The 15,855-nt window shown below is 58.5% G+C and overlaps 3 protein-coding genes across 6 annotated transcripts in view; 2 read left to right on the top strand and 1 right to left on the bottom strand.

Annotated features, from left to right (window-relative positions):
- Positions 1-359, top strand: part of Homer3 (homer scaffold protein 3) — a 4,753-nt gene extending 4,394 nt beyond the window's left edge. Inside the window, exon 10 of the mRNA XM_033759400.1 lies at positions 352-359. Within this exon, the coding sequence (XP_033615291.1) occupies positions 352-359 (8 nt within the window). The remainder of the gene's footprint in view (positions 1-351) is intronic.
- Positions 360-451: 92 nt separating this feature from the next.
- On the bottom strand, positions 452-7,313 carry Ddx49 (DEAD-box helicase 49). The gene is made up of 13 exons (XM_010606486.3): positions 7,162-7,313; positions 6,098-6,221; positions 5,379-5,464; positions 5,174-5,295; positions 4,770-4,957; positions 4,551-4,691; positions 3,881-3,956; positions 3,230-3,306; positions 3,001-3,098; positions 2,303-2,377; positions 972-1,060; positions 812-883; positions 452-734 (listed from the first exon to the last, which is right to left on the bottom strand). The coding sequence occupies exons 1-13, from the start codon at positions 7,274-7,276 to the stop codon at positions 564-566; spliced, it is 1,434 nt and encodes a 477-aa protein (XP_010604788.1). The 5' UTR covers positions 7,277-7,313; the 3' UTR covers positions 452-563.
- A 187-nt stretch (positions 7,314-7,500) lies between these two features.
- Cope (COPI coat complex subunit epsilon) overlaps positions 7,501-15,855 on the top strand; it is a 12,021-nt gene continuing 3,666 nt past the window's right edge. The window contains exons 1-6 of one of the 4 annotated variants that reach the window (XM_033759424.1): positions 7,501-7,786; positions 12,169-12,231; positions 13,227-13,327; positions 13,687-13,839; positions 15,506-15,559; positions 15,685-15,766. In XM_033759424.1, coding sequence (XP_033615315.1) covers positions 7,661-7,786; positions 12,169-12,231; positions 13,227-13,327; positions 13,687-13,839; positions 15,506-15,559; positions 15,685-15,766 — 579 coding nt within the window. In that variant the 5' untranslated portion in view covers positions 7,501-7,660. The remainder of the gene's footprint in view (positions 7,787-12,168; positions 12,232-13,226; positions 13,328-13,686; positions 13,840-15,505; positions 15,560-15,684; positions 15,767-15,855) is intronic. The other 3 variants (XM_010606484.2, XM_010606483.3, XM_033759423.1) reach the window with 3 other exon arrangements.

Raw genomic sequence — 15,855 nt, 5'->3', positions numbered from 1 at the left:
TTTTTTTTTTTTTTTTTTTGTACCGGGAATCAAACTCGGGACCTTGCGCTTATGAGGCAGGCAGTGACACCACTGAGCTGAGTCCCTGGCCCCTTGTTTTGGTTTTTTGAGCTGGGGTCTCACCATGTAGCCTAGGTTGGCTTCGAACTCACAATCCTCCCGCCTCAGCCTGACAGCAGTCGCCGGCGGTGGGCCGGCAGGGAAGCTCCCAGCATCCAGCCATGCTCACCAACTGGGGACAGCAACAGTGCAACCTCACGGCTGGGTTGAATGGTGCGGCTGTGATGGCTGGATGGGGAAACTGAGGCCCGGAGGAGCGGCTGAACCCAAGGCTTCGTGGCTACCCTTCAGGCCTGTGACGGGGATGGGAGACGAGACCTTTGGGGGTCCTAACAACAGCCACAGCCACCTGTCCTGGCCCGCATCGGAGTCCAAGCCAGTGAGTGGGAAGACCGGTTTATTGAGCAGCCTTTCTGGGGCGCCATCCCGGGCCTACGCCACCGAGCCAGCAGTCCTCTGCCCCTTGGGCTGTTGTGTCCGTCCACGGATTCCACAGGGGATGCTCAGGCTTGGCCCTGGGCGGGTTTCGGGGTCCGGGGCAGCTCCCTCCCACGGCCTGCCCGGTCGGCTTCCTGGCGCCGCTGCAGTGCCTGCCCCACCTTCTCCTTGAAGCGCCGGTTTCTCTGCTTGATCTTGGCCAGCTCGGCCCTGCGCTTGGCCTCCAGGTCGGGGTCCTACGGGGCGGGCGGGGTGCTGAGTGGACGTCTTGGGCCCAGGACCACGCGGCCCACCCCGGCTGGCCAGCGCTCACCTTCCCCTCCAGGATGAGCTGCTTCCGCTTGTTGGTCTCCTTCTTCTCGTCGAAGCGGGCGGCCTCCAGTCTCTAGAGGACAGGAGAGCCCGTCACGGGCCGGGCTCCAGGGGACCACGCAGCCCTGAGGCCTGCTGTGGGCTCCCCGGACAGCACTTACGATCTCGCACTCCCTGCGGACCACGTTGACCTGTGTGAGGATCTGCAGCACTGCGGCCTCCTCCACCGGCAGCTCCTCCAGCTGCTTCTCTGCGGGGACAGGGTGGGGACACGGGGACATGCTCAGCCGAGTCCTGAGGGCCCTGTGAGGTGGGTGTGCAAGGCCCGGGGTCGCCCTGCTGTGGGCTGGGGGTACTGGCCGACTGCTGGCTGTTCGGTTTCTTCATGCTGTGTTCCATCCCCAGCCCTTTTTACTCTTGGACACAGCCTTTCTAAGTTGCCCAGGTTGGGCTTGAACTTGCAATCCCCCTGCCTCAGCTTCCTAGACAGCTGGGATTACAGGTGTGCGCCACCATGCCTGGGTTTTTATCTTGAGGGATTAGCAAAACCGCGTTGGCCTGAGGATGTAATTGGCGTTTGGTATTGTGGGTTCTGCACCTATGGTTTTGACTAATCATGGAATGCAAATATTAAAAAGAGACAAATGTACCCAAGCCACATCCCTACCAAACACATAGGCTCTTTCTGCTTTTCTTCCGGCAGTGCTGGGGCGGGGCCCAGGCTGCAAGCACAGCAGGCAAGGCTCACCGCGAAGCCACCCCGGCCACTGGCCCTCATCCCCATCCCCCAAGGACATCACGGGACAGTTCCTCTCCCTGTGCCCCATCTCAACCTTGGGTGACAGATGTCTGCGGGCAGAAGGGCCCGGCTTCTAGGCAAGCGCCACCCCGACTGGCAGGTGGGACTCGCACGTCTAGGATGTGGGGTCCACAGGGCCTCTTGTTGGAGCCCACTCCCTGTGGAACCAGGGCTGACTGCTCATTTCCTGGCACTGGTGTTCTTTTTTTTTGTTGTTTTTTTGAGACAGGGTCTCACTATGTAGTTGAGACTGACCTGGAACTCACTGTGTAGCCCAGGCTGGTCTCGAACTCACAGCGATCCTCCTGCCTCAGCCTCCCGAGTGCTGGGATGACAGGTGTGCGCCACCACGCCCAGTAACTGGTGTTCTTTAGTTACAGCAAGGCACAGTGGTGCGGGCCTGCAGGCCCTGTGATGTGGGAGGCTGAAGAGGAGGATCGCCTGAGCCTTAAGATTAAGAGCTGACCTGGGGATCACAGCACGATCCCTTCCCAAATAATAAACCAGAAAGCAGTGGCAGTTTCTGACAGAAGCCGCTGCAGGGGTCCACACACACCCCTGCCCCAGCCATCACGATACGTGGTCTCAGGACCATGTCTCTCCCGGGAGACGTGGCCCCAAGCGGAGGTCCTGGGTCCATAACTGCACCAGAGACACGCGCAGGTGGCCCCCGAGGGCGCCGCCCCCACTCACTGATCTGCTCTTCAATGGTGTGCACCAGGTGGATGTCGTACTGCGTCACCAGTGTGATGGCCTGGCCCTGCCGCCCTGTGGGGACACAGGGATACATGATCACAGGACCTGGGGCTTGGCAGACAAGGGGCCTATGACTGGACAATGTGGCCAGGTGCTGTGGGGCACTGGGATGAGGCTGCTCTGCTGCCAGCTGGGCCTACTGCACATGCATGTGCATACATGTAGGACGTGGCTGCTTTCCTTTTTTGGTTGTTCTTGTTTTTTTGAGACAGGGTCTTAGTATGTAGTTGAGACTGACCTGGAACTATGTAGCCTAGGCTGGTCTCGAACTCACAGCGATCCTCCTGCCTTAGCCTCCGAGTGCTGGGATTACAGACGTGCGCCACCACGCTGCTTTCCCTTTTTGGCTTGGCTGCCAGGAAGCCAAGGCTAAGTGATATCAGACAGGAGCAGAGGGGCCTCAGCCTGGATCTCTGCACCTGCCCCACACTTCTATGGCAGTCACCACGACTTGGTAACCCTCAGGTGACAAGGCCCATGAGGTGGCTGTCACCAGTCCAAGGCCACAAGGGGCAGGATGGAAGGGTGGGGTGTGGCTCGGCAGCGCCCACCTCGGCCTTTGCTGTCTTGGGGTCGCTGGCTGTGCCGGGCAAGCGCTCACCGCCTCCCCTCTGAAGGGAGGGGTCATGGCTCACCTGCACGGGCTGTGCGGCCGACCCGGTGGATGTAGATCTTGGGAAGGCCGGGGGTGTTGTGGTTGATGACCACCTGCACTGTGGGGATGTCCAGGCCCCTGCAGGCAGAGGCTGCTCAGTGGAGACTCAGCTGTGACGTGGGGCTGTCTGACCCGTGCCCAAGCGCCACCCCCGTCCATCTTTGGGGCCTTGGCGGCCACAGGGAACAGAGCTTGGCCTGGGTGCTCACCGTGAGGCCACATCTGTGGCAATTAGGATCCGGTAGATGCTGGACTTGAACTTGGCCAGGGCGGCGAAGCGCTCTTTCTGTGCCGGGCCAGGAGGGTGTCAGGTTCATATCTGAAGTGTCCCCAAGCCGTGTGCGGCAGGGAACGGGATCAGGGGCACTGTTCATCTACAGCTCGGTGTGCGGTGGGCAGCTGGTGCCGGCTGCGGGGACCATCGGTGCTGCAGCCTGGCAGGGTGTTCCTGTCCCGTTCCTCCCTTCTCCATTTCCTGGCCACCACAGTGCGAGTAGCTCCCCACTCAGGACCCTCTGCTGAGCTGGCTGCCCAGGGACTGTGTCCCCTCAGCCTGAGCCAAAATGAACCTCTCTCCCTCGACCCCATGGGTGTCAGTGTCCTGTCCCAGTGATGGAAAAGCGACTCCTGAGACAGTCCCCGCCCCATGGCTTAATCTAGTGAAGCACGGGGCCTGGATGGCGACAGCCCAGCAGGGATGCTGAGACGAGACATCTGCTGTGATCAGGGCATTGGGAGGCTGAGGCAGGGGGATCGCACCCTCCAGCCCAACCCAAAAGCCTGTGTCAAAGAGCCAAAGGACAGCACCAAAGCACACAGCCCGACAGACACGGGGTCTGTGCTGGGCACCGCACCCTCACCTGCTTCATCATGGAGTGCAGGGCCACCGCGGGGAAGCTGAACTTGCGGAGCATCATACACAGGATCTGGCAGGTCCTGGGGACAGAGGTGACCGCTGACCCCTCCTGCCCCCAAGACGCCGAGCAGGGGCCCCTGTGCAGCTTAGAAATACGCGTCCACGCCAGTCATCTCAGCACTCAGGAAGCTGAGGCAGGAGAACCCTTGCAAGTCTGAGGGCAGCCTGGCACTATGTAGTGAGACCTTGCCCCAAATGACCCAAGAAGAGAGGAAACGAGGAATGTGGGCACCAGAAGTCGGGCTGTCTGCTCTGCTGCTCCTTCCTCAGACTGAAGTCACAACCCCACCCGGTGGCCGGGCTCCGTGGTAGGGCCCATGCGCAGCGAGCTCGAGGCCCTGGGTTCCTTCCCCAGCACCCAAAACCCAGAACAAAACTGCCCCGGGGCAGGGTGGAGCTCAGCAGTAAAGGCTGAGCTTGGCATGCAGGGAACCCTAGGCTCCTCTCCTCTCTACCCTGACAGCCTCCCAATGCAGCTCAGGGGGCGCGTAGGCACAGGAGCGGCCCTCACTGGATCTTCACATTTCCCGGCCCGGGGCCCCGGAGGTGAACCCAGACCTCCGTGCAGGGCGGTGCACGCCGGGCCTCCGGTCCAGGCAGAGGCCAGCGCTCACTTGCACGTGTTGGTGAAGATGATGATGGACCAATCCTCGTGCTCGTCCTGGAAGCTCTGCACCAGGTGCACCAGGTAGGCGTCCTTCACCTTCTCGGGGACCAGCAGGTAGCGCTGGTCCAGCTGCTCCACAGTGCGCACCCTGGGGAAGGGGCAGGCAAGCCTCAGTTTCCCGTCTAGTCACCCGCGACCACCACCCTGCCAGCGCCAGGGGCCTCACGGAGCCTGCGCCTCCCAGAAGAAGGGCTGGTTGGTGGCCAGGCCCTGCAGCTCCCGGAGCGTGTCAGTGAGCGTGGCGCTGAACAGCAGCGTCTGCCTGTGCGCTGGCACGGCCGCCAGGATGGTTTCCAGGTCAGCCGTGAAGTCGGTGCAGCCTTGCTCCAGCAGCCGGTCCGCCTCATCCATCACCTGCGGCAGGGACAGGGCAGGGCTGGGAGGACCCTGCAGCCCCCAGCCTCACTCCCCACGGAGGACCTGCCCCGCCATCTTCCCCGGGACTGGCTTTGTTCTTGTTGTTCCCTGAACTGGCCTTGTCACTACTTCTAGCTCCTTGCTGGACAATCTGGGGGACCCGCACTTCCAGAATGGATGGTGGGGTGCCCCAGGCCCCTGCCCCGTGCTCACCAGGAAGCGGATCTTCTTGATGTGGAAGGTGTTGGAGCTGCGGAGGTGGTCAGCAAGGCGCCCCGGTGTGGCGATCACCACGTGTGGTTTCCGGGAGAGCTCCAGGGCCTGGGCCACCATGTCTGGGGAGGAGGGCAGGAGGGGAAGTTGTCTGGGGGCTCTGAGGCTTCGGGGTTCCCATGCCCAGGGCTGCCCCTGCCCGTACCCATGCCACCGACGATGATGCAGTCTTTCAGGCCTAGCGGCTTCCCCAGCACCCGGAACTGCTCTGCGATCTGGTAGGCCAGCTCCCTGTGGGGGGAGGGGAGCCGGTTGGGGCAGTGCTGTGCCTGCCTCCCAGTCCCAACTACATCCTGGGCTCCTCCCCGAGACCCAGCTGCCCCTCCACCCTCTCCTGTACACACCCTCAAAATCAGCGCTAACCCTCCGCCCGCCTTCGAGACCCTGCTCAAGCTGGCTGTACCACACCAGGCCCCTTTCTGGGCTCCGCCCTTCTGATGCTTTGCACAGGGTCCCTCTACCTAGAACATCTTTTGCTTTCCTGGCTGGAAGCCCGCTGGGAGCTCCAGTTTGGCCAGCACTCGCCCTGAGCACTATTCTGTTCATGCCTGCAAATACACAGCTGGTTCAAGAAAAAAGTGAACATAGAAGGAAAAAATGGAAACAAAGCTTTTGTATACAGGGAGAGAATGGGATACAATAAAATAAAAGGTATTTTAAAAAAACACACAGAAGCCAGGCATGGTGGCGCAAGCCTGTAATCCCAGCACTCGGGAGGCTGAGACAGGAGGATCGCTGTGAGTTCGAGACCAGCCTAGACTACATAGTGAGTTCCGGGTCAGTCTCAACTACATAGTGAGACCCTGTCTCAAAAAAAAAAAAAAGAAAAAAAACACACAGCCTAGGGGAGGGTGGGGAGCTCACCTGGTGGGTGTGAGGACCAGGCAGAAGATGCCATAGGGATCCTCTGACAGCTTCTGCAAGATGGGCAGGACAAATGCTGCTGTCTTGCCACTGCCTGTCTTGGCACAGCCCAAGCAATCCCGACCTGCGCAGAGGGCAAAGCCAAGTCAACACATGCCAGGCACAGACAGCCGGCCCCGTGGGCACAGTGTCCCCCCCGCCAACGGTGACTGGTCGACTGGTGCTGGGAATCCAGCCAGGACCTCATGTGTACCGGGCAAGCGCTCTACCAAGAGCCCTAGCCCACGACAGCCAACATTCACGGCTGCTCTGTACCCAGCCCCAGCCTACGCCTTTTCTGTTCTGGCACTGACAGCTTTCCACTGTAGGCAACGGCCACGTTCTAACAAGGAGAGAGAAGCTGTTATTCCCACTTGGTACAAGGGGAAGCGAGGCTGAGTGGCTCACCCAAGACACACGGCCGGTGGGCAGCAGGCTCTAGTGGAACTTACACACCGCTGGCCCCAGGTGCTGCTCAGCACCACCTGCTTTCCTAGAGCATCTGAACTTGGGGGGCCTAGAATTCCCCTCACTTCAGTCTGCACCCTATATCCCCGTCGATTAGCTCCTCTTTGTTAACTTGGTCCCTCAACTTGTCACATCCTAGGTTTCCTGTGGGCATCTCTTTAGAGACAAAACTCAGTCGAGCCAGGACAGCAAGGAGGAGCGCAGTCATAGGACCACGGACGGAGTCCTGGAGTTTCCAGCAATTCTGACAGCCACCGTTTCTATTTGTAAAGTGACCAGATCTGCCAGTTTTTCACAGTTCTATCGATGAGTCATTCAGCAAACTCTTTGAGATCGGGGTCTAAGAAAGTTTCAGAGATGATATCACTTGGAAGCGTACACATGGCGAGTCAGTCTTACGGACTAAACGTCAATACCGCTCAATCGGCCTCAGCGGCCCGGCTCGACCCCGAAGGTGCCCCTCGCCTCCTAGACCTGCCCGGACAAAGCCTAGGAGGAGGAAAAGGAGGCGAAAAGAGCAAAGACGCTTCTGGGGGAAACTCCCGGGCCACACTCACCTTCCAGAATGGCTGGAATGCAGCCGAGCTGCACGGGCGTGGGCTGTTTCAAGCCGAGCTGCCGACACTGTTCCACTAGCCATGACGATAGCCCAAGCTCCGCGAAGGCTGCCATTTTCTCAGGCAGTCTTGAGGACGTTGTCAGCGGTGCTTCCGGCGCGTATCTATGACGTTTGGAATTCCTTCCCATTTATTGGATCCACTTCCCATGTGGTTCTACCCACTTCAGCTCACTTGACCAATCGCAACTTTGACCGAGTCTCTTCGTACTTCCCCGAATTCCACACTCTTGCAGGACCAAATAAAACTGTAATTCCCGCGGCGTTTTGCGAGAAGCGCTTGCGTCTCCCGCCTTCTCACTCCCGTATAAGAGCCTCCCATTGGTTCATCCAATGAAGTGCGACATGTGTAAACTACATTTCCCGTAGTGCTCTGTGGTGGTGGGGCCTCTGCTTCCGGCCGACGTGTCTCTCCGGAAGTGCAGCAAGGCCGTAGAGACATGGCCCCTCCAGCCCCCGGTCCGGCACCCGGGGCCTCCGGGGAGGTGGACGAGTTGTTCGACGTGAAGAACGCCTTCTACATCGGCAGCTACCAGCAGTGTATCAACGAGGCTCAGCGGGTGAAGGTGCGGGCGCGCCGGGGCGGGGGAAGCTGGATGCGGGGAGGCTTCCTGTTGTCGGGGCTGTTGTTTTCTCTGCTTCTAAAACCCGCTCCTCTTCTCGCGTCCTCTTTTCCACGCACTTCGGCGTCAGTGAGGAATAATCATTTTCCCGAGACAAAACGCAAAGTAGTAACATTTTTGTTTTAGTAATAGAGTTGCTCCCTGGGCGTTCTGAACGGTATTTGAGCGAGGGAAATATTTATGTTGCCATAATAATTTAAACTTTTTATTTTCAAATGAGGTCTGCCAGTGTTGCTCGGGCTGGCCTTGAACTCCTGGGTCAAAGAGATCCTCCTGCCTCAGCCTCTCAGCCTCCCAAGTAACTGGTCACTGCCCTGGCTAACAGTGATTACGATCATTTGTCCCACCCCACCCTCAGTACCCATAAGGCAGGGATGTTTGCTTAACTTTATTTTCTGGTGAGAACACCAAGTTTTCAGTTTGAGTAATTGCTTTCCCGATGTTACTCTCTGGACTGTTTTGGTTATTTCTCCCAAAGCCCGTTCATCCATTTTAACAGACCCGCCCCCAAGTTTATTGGTACATTTAAAGCAAATAATAGTTACATTTATCATTGGGATCTTGTACCTTTATGTGATATGTCTTGGCTCTTGTTTTTTCCCGGTACCCCTGCCCTCCCTTCACCCCCTTCACCCTTCTCTATTTACAAAGTTAAGTGAGATTTGTATGGATTAGATACTTCATGCCTGCTGAGCTTGAAGAGGGACAAAATAGACAAAATCCCAGCTCTTTGAGAATGTCATCCTGGCAACAGAGACAGATTGTGAACGAGAAAATAAAGAAGCCAGGAGATGATAAGAGAATGCTGTAGTGGGTAACACTTGGTTATCTGAGTCCAGCATGGCAGGGCCACCGAGGAAGGGGCTGATGTCAAAAGGAGCAGCAGGAATGTTTCTTGCCGGATCCCTCGGGGTGTGGGTGTTGTCACCCTCTCCCAACTTCAGTACTGGGGCCTTGAACCCAGGCATTCTGAGCCACACCCCTGGCCCTTTTTCATTTTCTTTCTTTCTTTTTTTGGGGGTTAAGTAGGATTGAACTCAGGACCTTGCACTTGCAAGGCAGGTGTGGTGCGTTGAGCTAAATCCCCAGCCCTTTAGTTTTCATTTTGAGTCAGGGCTGGCCTGGAACTTCCGATCCTCCTGCTTCAGCCTCCCAAGTAACTGAGATTACAGGTGTATGCTGCTGTGCCCGGCTTGTTACTGTTACCTGAGCTGTTGGAGGATGTGAAAGGGTACAAAGGCGTTCGGCAGAGTCTTTGCCTGCTGTAGGGCTGGTGCTGCTGCTCAGTGGTTAGCGCTTGCCTAGCACACACGAGGCCTGGGTTCCAACCCTAGCATCACACACGTGCACACGCACACACACGCGCACACACACACACACACACACCCCCCAAAACAAAACCTCAGACAGACAGACTTCAGGAAGCTGCTAGGACAATACTGAAGCAATATTTCCATGATCGTATTTTATCTTAGCCAGGCATGGTGGTGCACGCACCTGTTATCCCAGCACTCAGGAGGCTTAGGCAGGAGGATTGCCAAGAGTTCCAGGCCAGCTTGGGCTACTTACTGAGTTCCAGGCAGGCCTGGACTACATAGCAAGACCCTGTCTCAACATACAAACAAACAAAAAGGCATGATACTTGCATGAAATCTACTTACGTCCTCTCATATCCCTGAAATCACTTTTAGGTGACATAAAATATACAACATGATGTAAGTACTAGGTAGGTAGCTGTGTTCTGTATTATCTGGGTAATAATGACAGAAGAAAAGAATCCTGTAGCTGTTTACTATAGATGCAGGGCTTTTGTATTTTGGGTTTATATTTTGGAGCATTTTCTTTTGTACTGGGGATTGAATTCGGAACCTTGTACTTGTGAGGCGGGCAGCGGAACCACTGAGCTAAACCCCTGGCCCTATTTTTTTAAGTTTTAAGACAGTGTCTTAGGCCAGGTGTGGTGGCTCATGCCTGTAATCCCAGCACTCGGGAGGCTGAGGCAGGAGGATCGCTGTGAGTTCAAGACCAGCCTGGACTACATAGTGAGTTCCAGGTCAGTGTCAACTACATAGTGAGACCCTGTCTCAAAAACAAAAAAGAAAAACAGCAACAACAACAAAAAGACAGTGTCTTGCTATGTCATCCAGGCTGGCCTCAAACTCACAGCGATCCTCCTGCCTCATCCTCCCCAGTTCTGGATGACAGATGCACACCTCCATGCCCGGCCAGATGCAGTTTTTGGTTTGAATGCCCTTGACTGCTGCCAGCTGTTGAATTTGCAGATGTGGGGCATGTGGAGGGGGTGGTGACACCGCAAGTGACTGTGGAGACCAAGGGTGTATTACCCCCCACGCGTTGTGGCCCTCACCAGGCTGAACAGTGACACCTGTGACGTTAGAGCGTCAGCCTTCTGCGCAGGTTCTGCCTTCGGCTTCCGCCGGAAGTTTGTGTCGCACTGACACACTGTTGGAATCGTCCTGCATAGTGAACTGGGACTCAGGCACTGGTGGGACCCAGGGGAAAGACTCCGGGGTTGGACTGGTGGTCGCTGGCTAACCCAGGAGCCATTGCCAGCCTTGGGGACACTGTCACCCACCTGAGGCGTTCTCCCCGATGTGCCTGGGGAATAGGGGTGTCGTCCCTCCAGAGCTGCCTGTGTGATCTCATTGTGTCCACAGGCCACCGCCCTGGCTGGATGGTGTCCCTGGAGCAGTGTCTGCCGTGACTGGGACGGTCACATTTGGGGAAGGGGTCTGCAGTGTGAGTGTGTGAAGAGTCTCCGGGTGACGCTGTGTCCCCTGAGGGGAAGCGGGGACCCCCCCAAATGAAAGAGGCGTGGGAAGACCCTCCAGAGGGAGCCTCAGGAGGGTGCCTGGCTGGCGCTGCTTGATTTTGAACTCCAGGCCTCCTGGACTGGGAGAGAATCAATTTCTCTTGTCTTTATTTATTTATTTTTAGTTATTATTATTTTTTTGGTACCCGAGATTGAACTCGGGTCCTTGTGCTTGCAAGGCAGGCCACCGAACTGCTGAGCTGAACTCCTGGCCCATTTTCTCTTGTCTTTAAGCTGAAGCGGCCCCCCAGCATCCCAGATAGGGAACCCAAGGTGACACCAGGTCTGTGGGTCGCCTGTTGGTCGTCTTGGGGGTGGTCTTCTGGGCCGCGGGCCTCTCCAGCATCCACCAGAGGGCAGCACCACGCAGGCATTGGGCAGCCCTGCGCTCAGGCCACTCTGGCCTGCACTGAACAGCAGGGGAGGGGCCGATGCCTTGGGGCCTCTGGCTGCAGTCCCCACCCCATGGCCACCAGCCAGCCGCCAGAGAAGGGACTGCAGCCTGGGGTGGTGCAGACACTCGGGAAAGGCTGGGGACGCTTCAGCCGCATGGGCCCTGCGGCCTGTCGTGGCGGTGTCCGCGTCACACCCCTGGCCTGCCCTGGCAGGGAGCACGCGAGGTCTGTGTCTGTCCCGGGCAGGGCCTCTGCTGAGCTGCTCGCCAAGGCAGTCACGTGACAGGGGAAGGCTGGGCCGCTCTCGTCTCAGGGCCTGTGCTCGGGTGCAGGGAGAGTGGCAGGTGCCTGTCACCCCGAGTGTAGGTGCTGGCTCACTGCCTGCCCTTTTCCTGTGTTCCCGCGGTGCCCCTGCTGTGCTCTTTGCAGTAGTGCGGGCTGAACCCAGGGCCTCGGCTCTAAGCCGTATCCCCCGGCCCTTTGTGCTCTTTTGTTTTGAGATGGGGTCCTGCGAAGTTGCCCGGACTGGGCCCAGAGTTGCCGTCTGAGAGCTGACGTTGCCTTCCTTCTTTCAGAGGCAGACTCCAGGCTCGAATTCTCTGGCCCTGGGGGAACCCAGCTTTCCTTTTGTTTCACATGCGATTCCTGCAGCATGAAGTCAGGGGAAGCCGTGCCAACTTGGAACGTCCCTTAGTCCTGGCCTGGCTTTGCTTATTGCCCTTGTTCTCACCCTCTGGTGTTGCACATGGGGCAGCTGAAGCCGGCCTTTGCCCCTCTGGGCATTGCACTGCACTGTATCTTCTCAGAGATGCCACGCGCCAGCGTTTGTCTCTGTTTCACTGAGGGCGGTTTGGGGACCCCGGGCTGGAGATCACTGTTGGTGTCCACCGTTGAGAGACATTGAGGCTCATTTATTTAGAAGTCCACGTTCCAACTGGTGGCACCAGAACCTGGACAGAGCTGCTGGGACTCAGTGGCGTCCACCTGAGCCCCTGGGGCCAGGTCTCCTTGGCCTGTGGGGAGGACAGGAAGAACGTGACGGGCTGCGTGACCACTCTGTGCCTGAGCTGCATCTTGACCTGCCTGTGTCCCCACAGCTGTCCAGCGCAGAGAAGGAGGTAGAAAGGGACGTCTTCCTGTACAGAGCATACCTGGCGCAGGTGAGCGTGGGCGGGGCCGGGGGGACCAGTGTGTGGGAAGGTGCCTCTGAGCTGGAGGCGAGGATGCCGGACAGCCAGGCTCCACATGCAGGCCTGCCCAGCCTCGAGCCAGGGACGTGGCCCACAGGTAGGCGCCCGGCCTCTGGCAGCCAGATGTGAGGACCCGTTGGAGGTTGGACCCTGGCTGTGTAGGGTCTGGCTGTGTGGCCTGGGCTGGTCTCCAGCTCAGAAGCCTCCCGCTTCAGCCTGCTGGGATGATAGACTGAGCCGGCAGACTCAGCTTGATGTTTTTCGTGTGTGTGTGTGTGTGTGTGTATCCTTGTGCATGTGTGGCTGGATATGTCAGTGCACACCTCTAGTCCCAGCTACTCGGTGTGCTGAGGCAGGAGGATCTCAAGTCAGAGACCAGCATGGACATTTTATTCAGACCTTGCCTCAGAATAAGGTGAACCTGTCTGGGGAAGTAGCAGAGCACTCCTCGGGTTCCATTCTCCGTGCTGAAACAAAAACAAAACTGCTGAGAATGGGAGCCGCTGGGCAGGTGGCTGCCAGGGTCACTTGGTGAGCAGGAGCAGGGCTGTCACATGGTGAGGGGGCCTCGTGCTGCGGCCCCATCCCTGGTGGCTGATGCTGCCCTGCCCCGGGTGGTGCCCACCCTCACTGACCCCTTGGCACCAGGGGAGGGCAGCTGGGATAGGACAGGGACTTCTGGCTCATGCAATGGGCACACGGTTGACAGGCGAGGGCACTGCAGTGAGCGTCACCAAGGCTGGGGTGAGGGGTCCCTGAGCCAGGCAGGGCAGGCTTTCTCCAAGGAGCCTCACCAGGATGACACTGGTTGCTGCACCCAGGATGTAGAACTCTTCCTGGGGTTTCTTCTCAGGAGACTGAGGCAGGAGGGTCTCAAGTTTGAGGCCACCCTGGGCAACTAGAGAGGCTCTCCAGAGTCAGCCCTCATTGAGGGTGGGCAGGCGCTGACTGTGCATCCCCCACAGAGGAAGTACGGCGTGGTGCTGGATGAGATCAGGCAGTCCTCGGCCCCGGAGCTCCAGGCCGTGCGCATGTTCGCAGAGTACCTGGCCGACGAGGGCCGCAGGTGAGGCTTTGTGGCCGGCTCTGAGGCCTTCGTGAGCCCTCGCCACCCTGTGCCGATTTCCCCGCCTGCACAATCTACGTTTGTGTACACGGCCTTGGTTTCTGACCCTGCAGAAGTGGCGTGTGTCAGTGTGCTCAGGGAACGGGCAGAGACAGACGCGGCAGGCCCTTGCTCAGCGCCCCGCATGGCCAGCGGGCCTGCCTGACCCTCACCAAGGCTGCAGCGGGTCCCTCGTGTGTGGGGAGTGGGCAGGGGGGCAGGGCCAGGCTGCAGTGTCAAGTCTGAGAAGCGCTGGCCGGAGGCGCCCGGCCTCTGAAGGAGCAGCGTCCGAGTGGGCCCTGAGCGGCCGTGTCTCGCAGGGATGCCATCGTGGCCGAGCTGGACCGGGAGATGAGCAGGAGCGTGGACGTGGCCAACACCACCTTCCTGATCATGGCCGCATCTGTCTACTTCCTGGACCAGAACCTGGATGCGGCCCTGCGCACCCTGCACCAGGGCGACAGCCTGGAGTGGTGAGTGCCACCCGCGCTCCGGCGCTTTCCGTGTGTGCAGGCTGCTCCTGACCTCCTGCGCTTGAGCAGTCCTCCTGCCTCAGCCTCCCCAGCAGCTGGACTGCAAGTATGCGCCATCGGGGTGCTCAGTGCACTTCCTGCTGCCGTGACTAACACCAGGCAGGGAAATGGGTGGTGAACACAAACAGGGATCAGAGAGAGCTTGGACTGGGTCACAGCCAGAGAGGACAGGGCCCGGCCAGCTCAGCCTTCCTGAGAGGTCAGAGGTCCGACTCCCGCAGAAGCTGCCTTTCCCTCCGGGGCAGAGCCTTCAGGCTCCTCACTGGTTTTGGTTGGTTGGTTTGTTTTTGGTACTGGGGATTGAACCCAGGTCCTTGCGCTTGGGAGGCAGGCGGTGGAACCACTGAGCTAAATCCCCAGCGTGTTTGGGTTTTTTTGAGGCAGGGTCTTGCATACCCCAGAGTAGCCTTGAACTTGTGATCCTCATTCTCAGCCTTTTGAGTGCTGGGATAATAGGCGTCCACCACCACGCCCAGCCTCCTTGCCTTAGAGGGCCTGTCCCCCTGGTCTGTTAGCATGTAATCTAGCTACTCGGGAGGCTGAGGCAGGAGTATTGCAAGTTTGAGGCCAGCCTGGGCCAGATAGACCCTGCCTCAAAATAAAAGGGGCAGGGCCTGGGATTTAGCTCAGTGGTTCTGCCGCCTGCCTTGCAAGTGCAAGGACCAGAGCTTAATCCCTGGTACCACAAATATAAATAAATAAATAAATAAATAAATAAATAAATAAATAAATAGAACTAAAGTGGGCAGCAGTTGTAGTTTAGGGATAGGGTACTCTAGCCCTGCTGAAATCAAGACCAAAAAAGAATAAGACAAACTTGGACAGGAGCTGTGGAAGGGCCTTGAGGGATGGCGGGGCGGTGCACCTCCAGGCTGTTGTCACGGGAGCCATGAATGGGCCTGGCCCTGCAGGCTGGGTGTGTGTCATGCCTGGACATTCCTGTCTGCATGGCTGGACAGGACACAGTGGCCCACAGTTCCCAAGCACAGAGCAGAAAGCACCTTTGTCCCTGCTCCAAGTGTTACCCTTCTGCCCCCAGGTGGCCCCGCGTTCCCTGCTGTGGGCTGAGTCAGGCCTGGACTTTCTCACCAGTGCTGCAGGTACAGGAATAAGTAAATAAAAAGAAAGCCGGGCATGGTGGTGCACACCTGTCATCCCGGCACTTGGAAGGCTGAGGCAGGAGGATCACCATGAGTTCAGTCCCAGCCTGGGACTCAGTGAGCTCAAGGCCAGCCAGGATGGCATGGTGAGACCCTGTCTCAAAAACAAAAGCAAAAAGAAGTGAGCACAGGCCTCCGGGGTTAGCTGCTGACCCCTGGCCTGATCTGACCCCTGCGTGGCAGGAGACTCAGGGACAAGTAGCCCCTGAGTAATCCATGGTCCCAGCCACCTGGGGCAGGAAGGATGCCCTAGTATTCTGCATAGACACCCAGGTGCAAGGGAGTGTCCCCTCCTGTCCACGGGGCCACAGTGACCAGCTCCTGCCTGCCCACATGGCTGTGTGTCCTGTAGGCAGTGGCATGGTGGCCACAGGGCCTTGGAGGGAGCGGGAATGTTCTGGAAAGGGGAGCTGTGGCTGCCCGCTAACACTGCTGCCTGTCTGCAGCATGGCCATGACCGTGCAGACGCTGCTGAAGCTGGACCGCCTGGACTTGGCCCGGTGAGCCGTGGGGACCCCACGACCCCAGCCCCTGCCTGCCGAGCGCTCCTGTTTGACTCCCATCCCTCAGCCTGGGTCTCCTGTCCATGCCGGGCCCTGGCCGCTCAGCACCGTTCTGTCCCCAGGAAGGAGCTGAAGAGGATGCAGGACCAGGACGAGGATGCCACGCTCACTCAGCTGGCCACCGCCTGGGTCAACCTGGCCGTGGTGAGCCCTGCCGGCGTGGGCAGGGGTGGTGCAGGGCTCCTGGCTCCCCCGTGGACGGCCGCTCGGCTGTGGAAGTCAGCGCTGGCCGG

This window comes from Fukomys damarensis, unplaced genomic scaffold, assembly GCF_012274545.1.
Source record: "Fukomys damarensis isolate Sample0158 unplaced genomic scaffold, DMR_v1.0_HiC HiC_scaffold_37, whole genome shotgun sequence".
Lineage (NCBI taxonomy): Eukaryota > Metazoa > Chordata > Mammalia > Rodentia > Bathyergidae > Fukomys > Fukomys damarensis.
This window is presented reverse-complemented; position numbering and strand designations above follow the sequence as displayed.

Excerpts from the sequence above, each read along its gene's own strand:
- Ddx49 (XM_010606486.3), bottom strand. The coding sequence starts at position 7,276 with ATGGCAGCCTTCGCGGAGCTTGGGCTATCGTCATGGCTAGTGGAACAG. Across the intron at positions 3,099-3,229 it reads GCCACAGATGTGGCCTCACG|GGGCCTGGACATCCCCACAG; the intron begins GTGAGCACCCAG and ends CTCTGCCTGCAG. Across the intron at positions 884-971 it reads TCCGCAGGGAGTGCGAGATC|AGACTGGAGGCCGCCCGCTT; the intron begins GTAAGTGCTGTC and ends CCTGTCCTCTAG.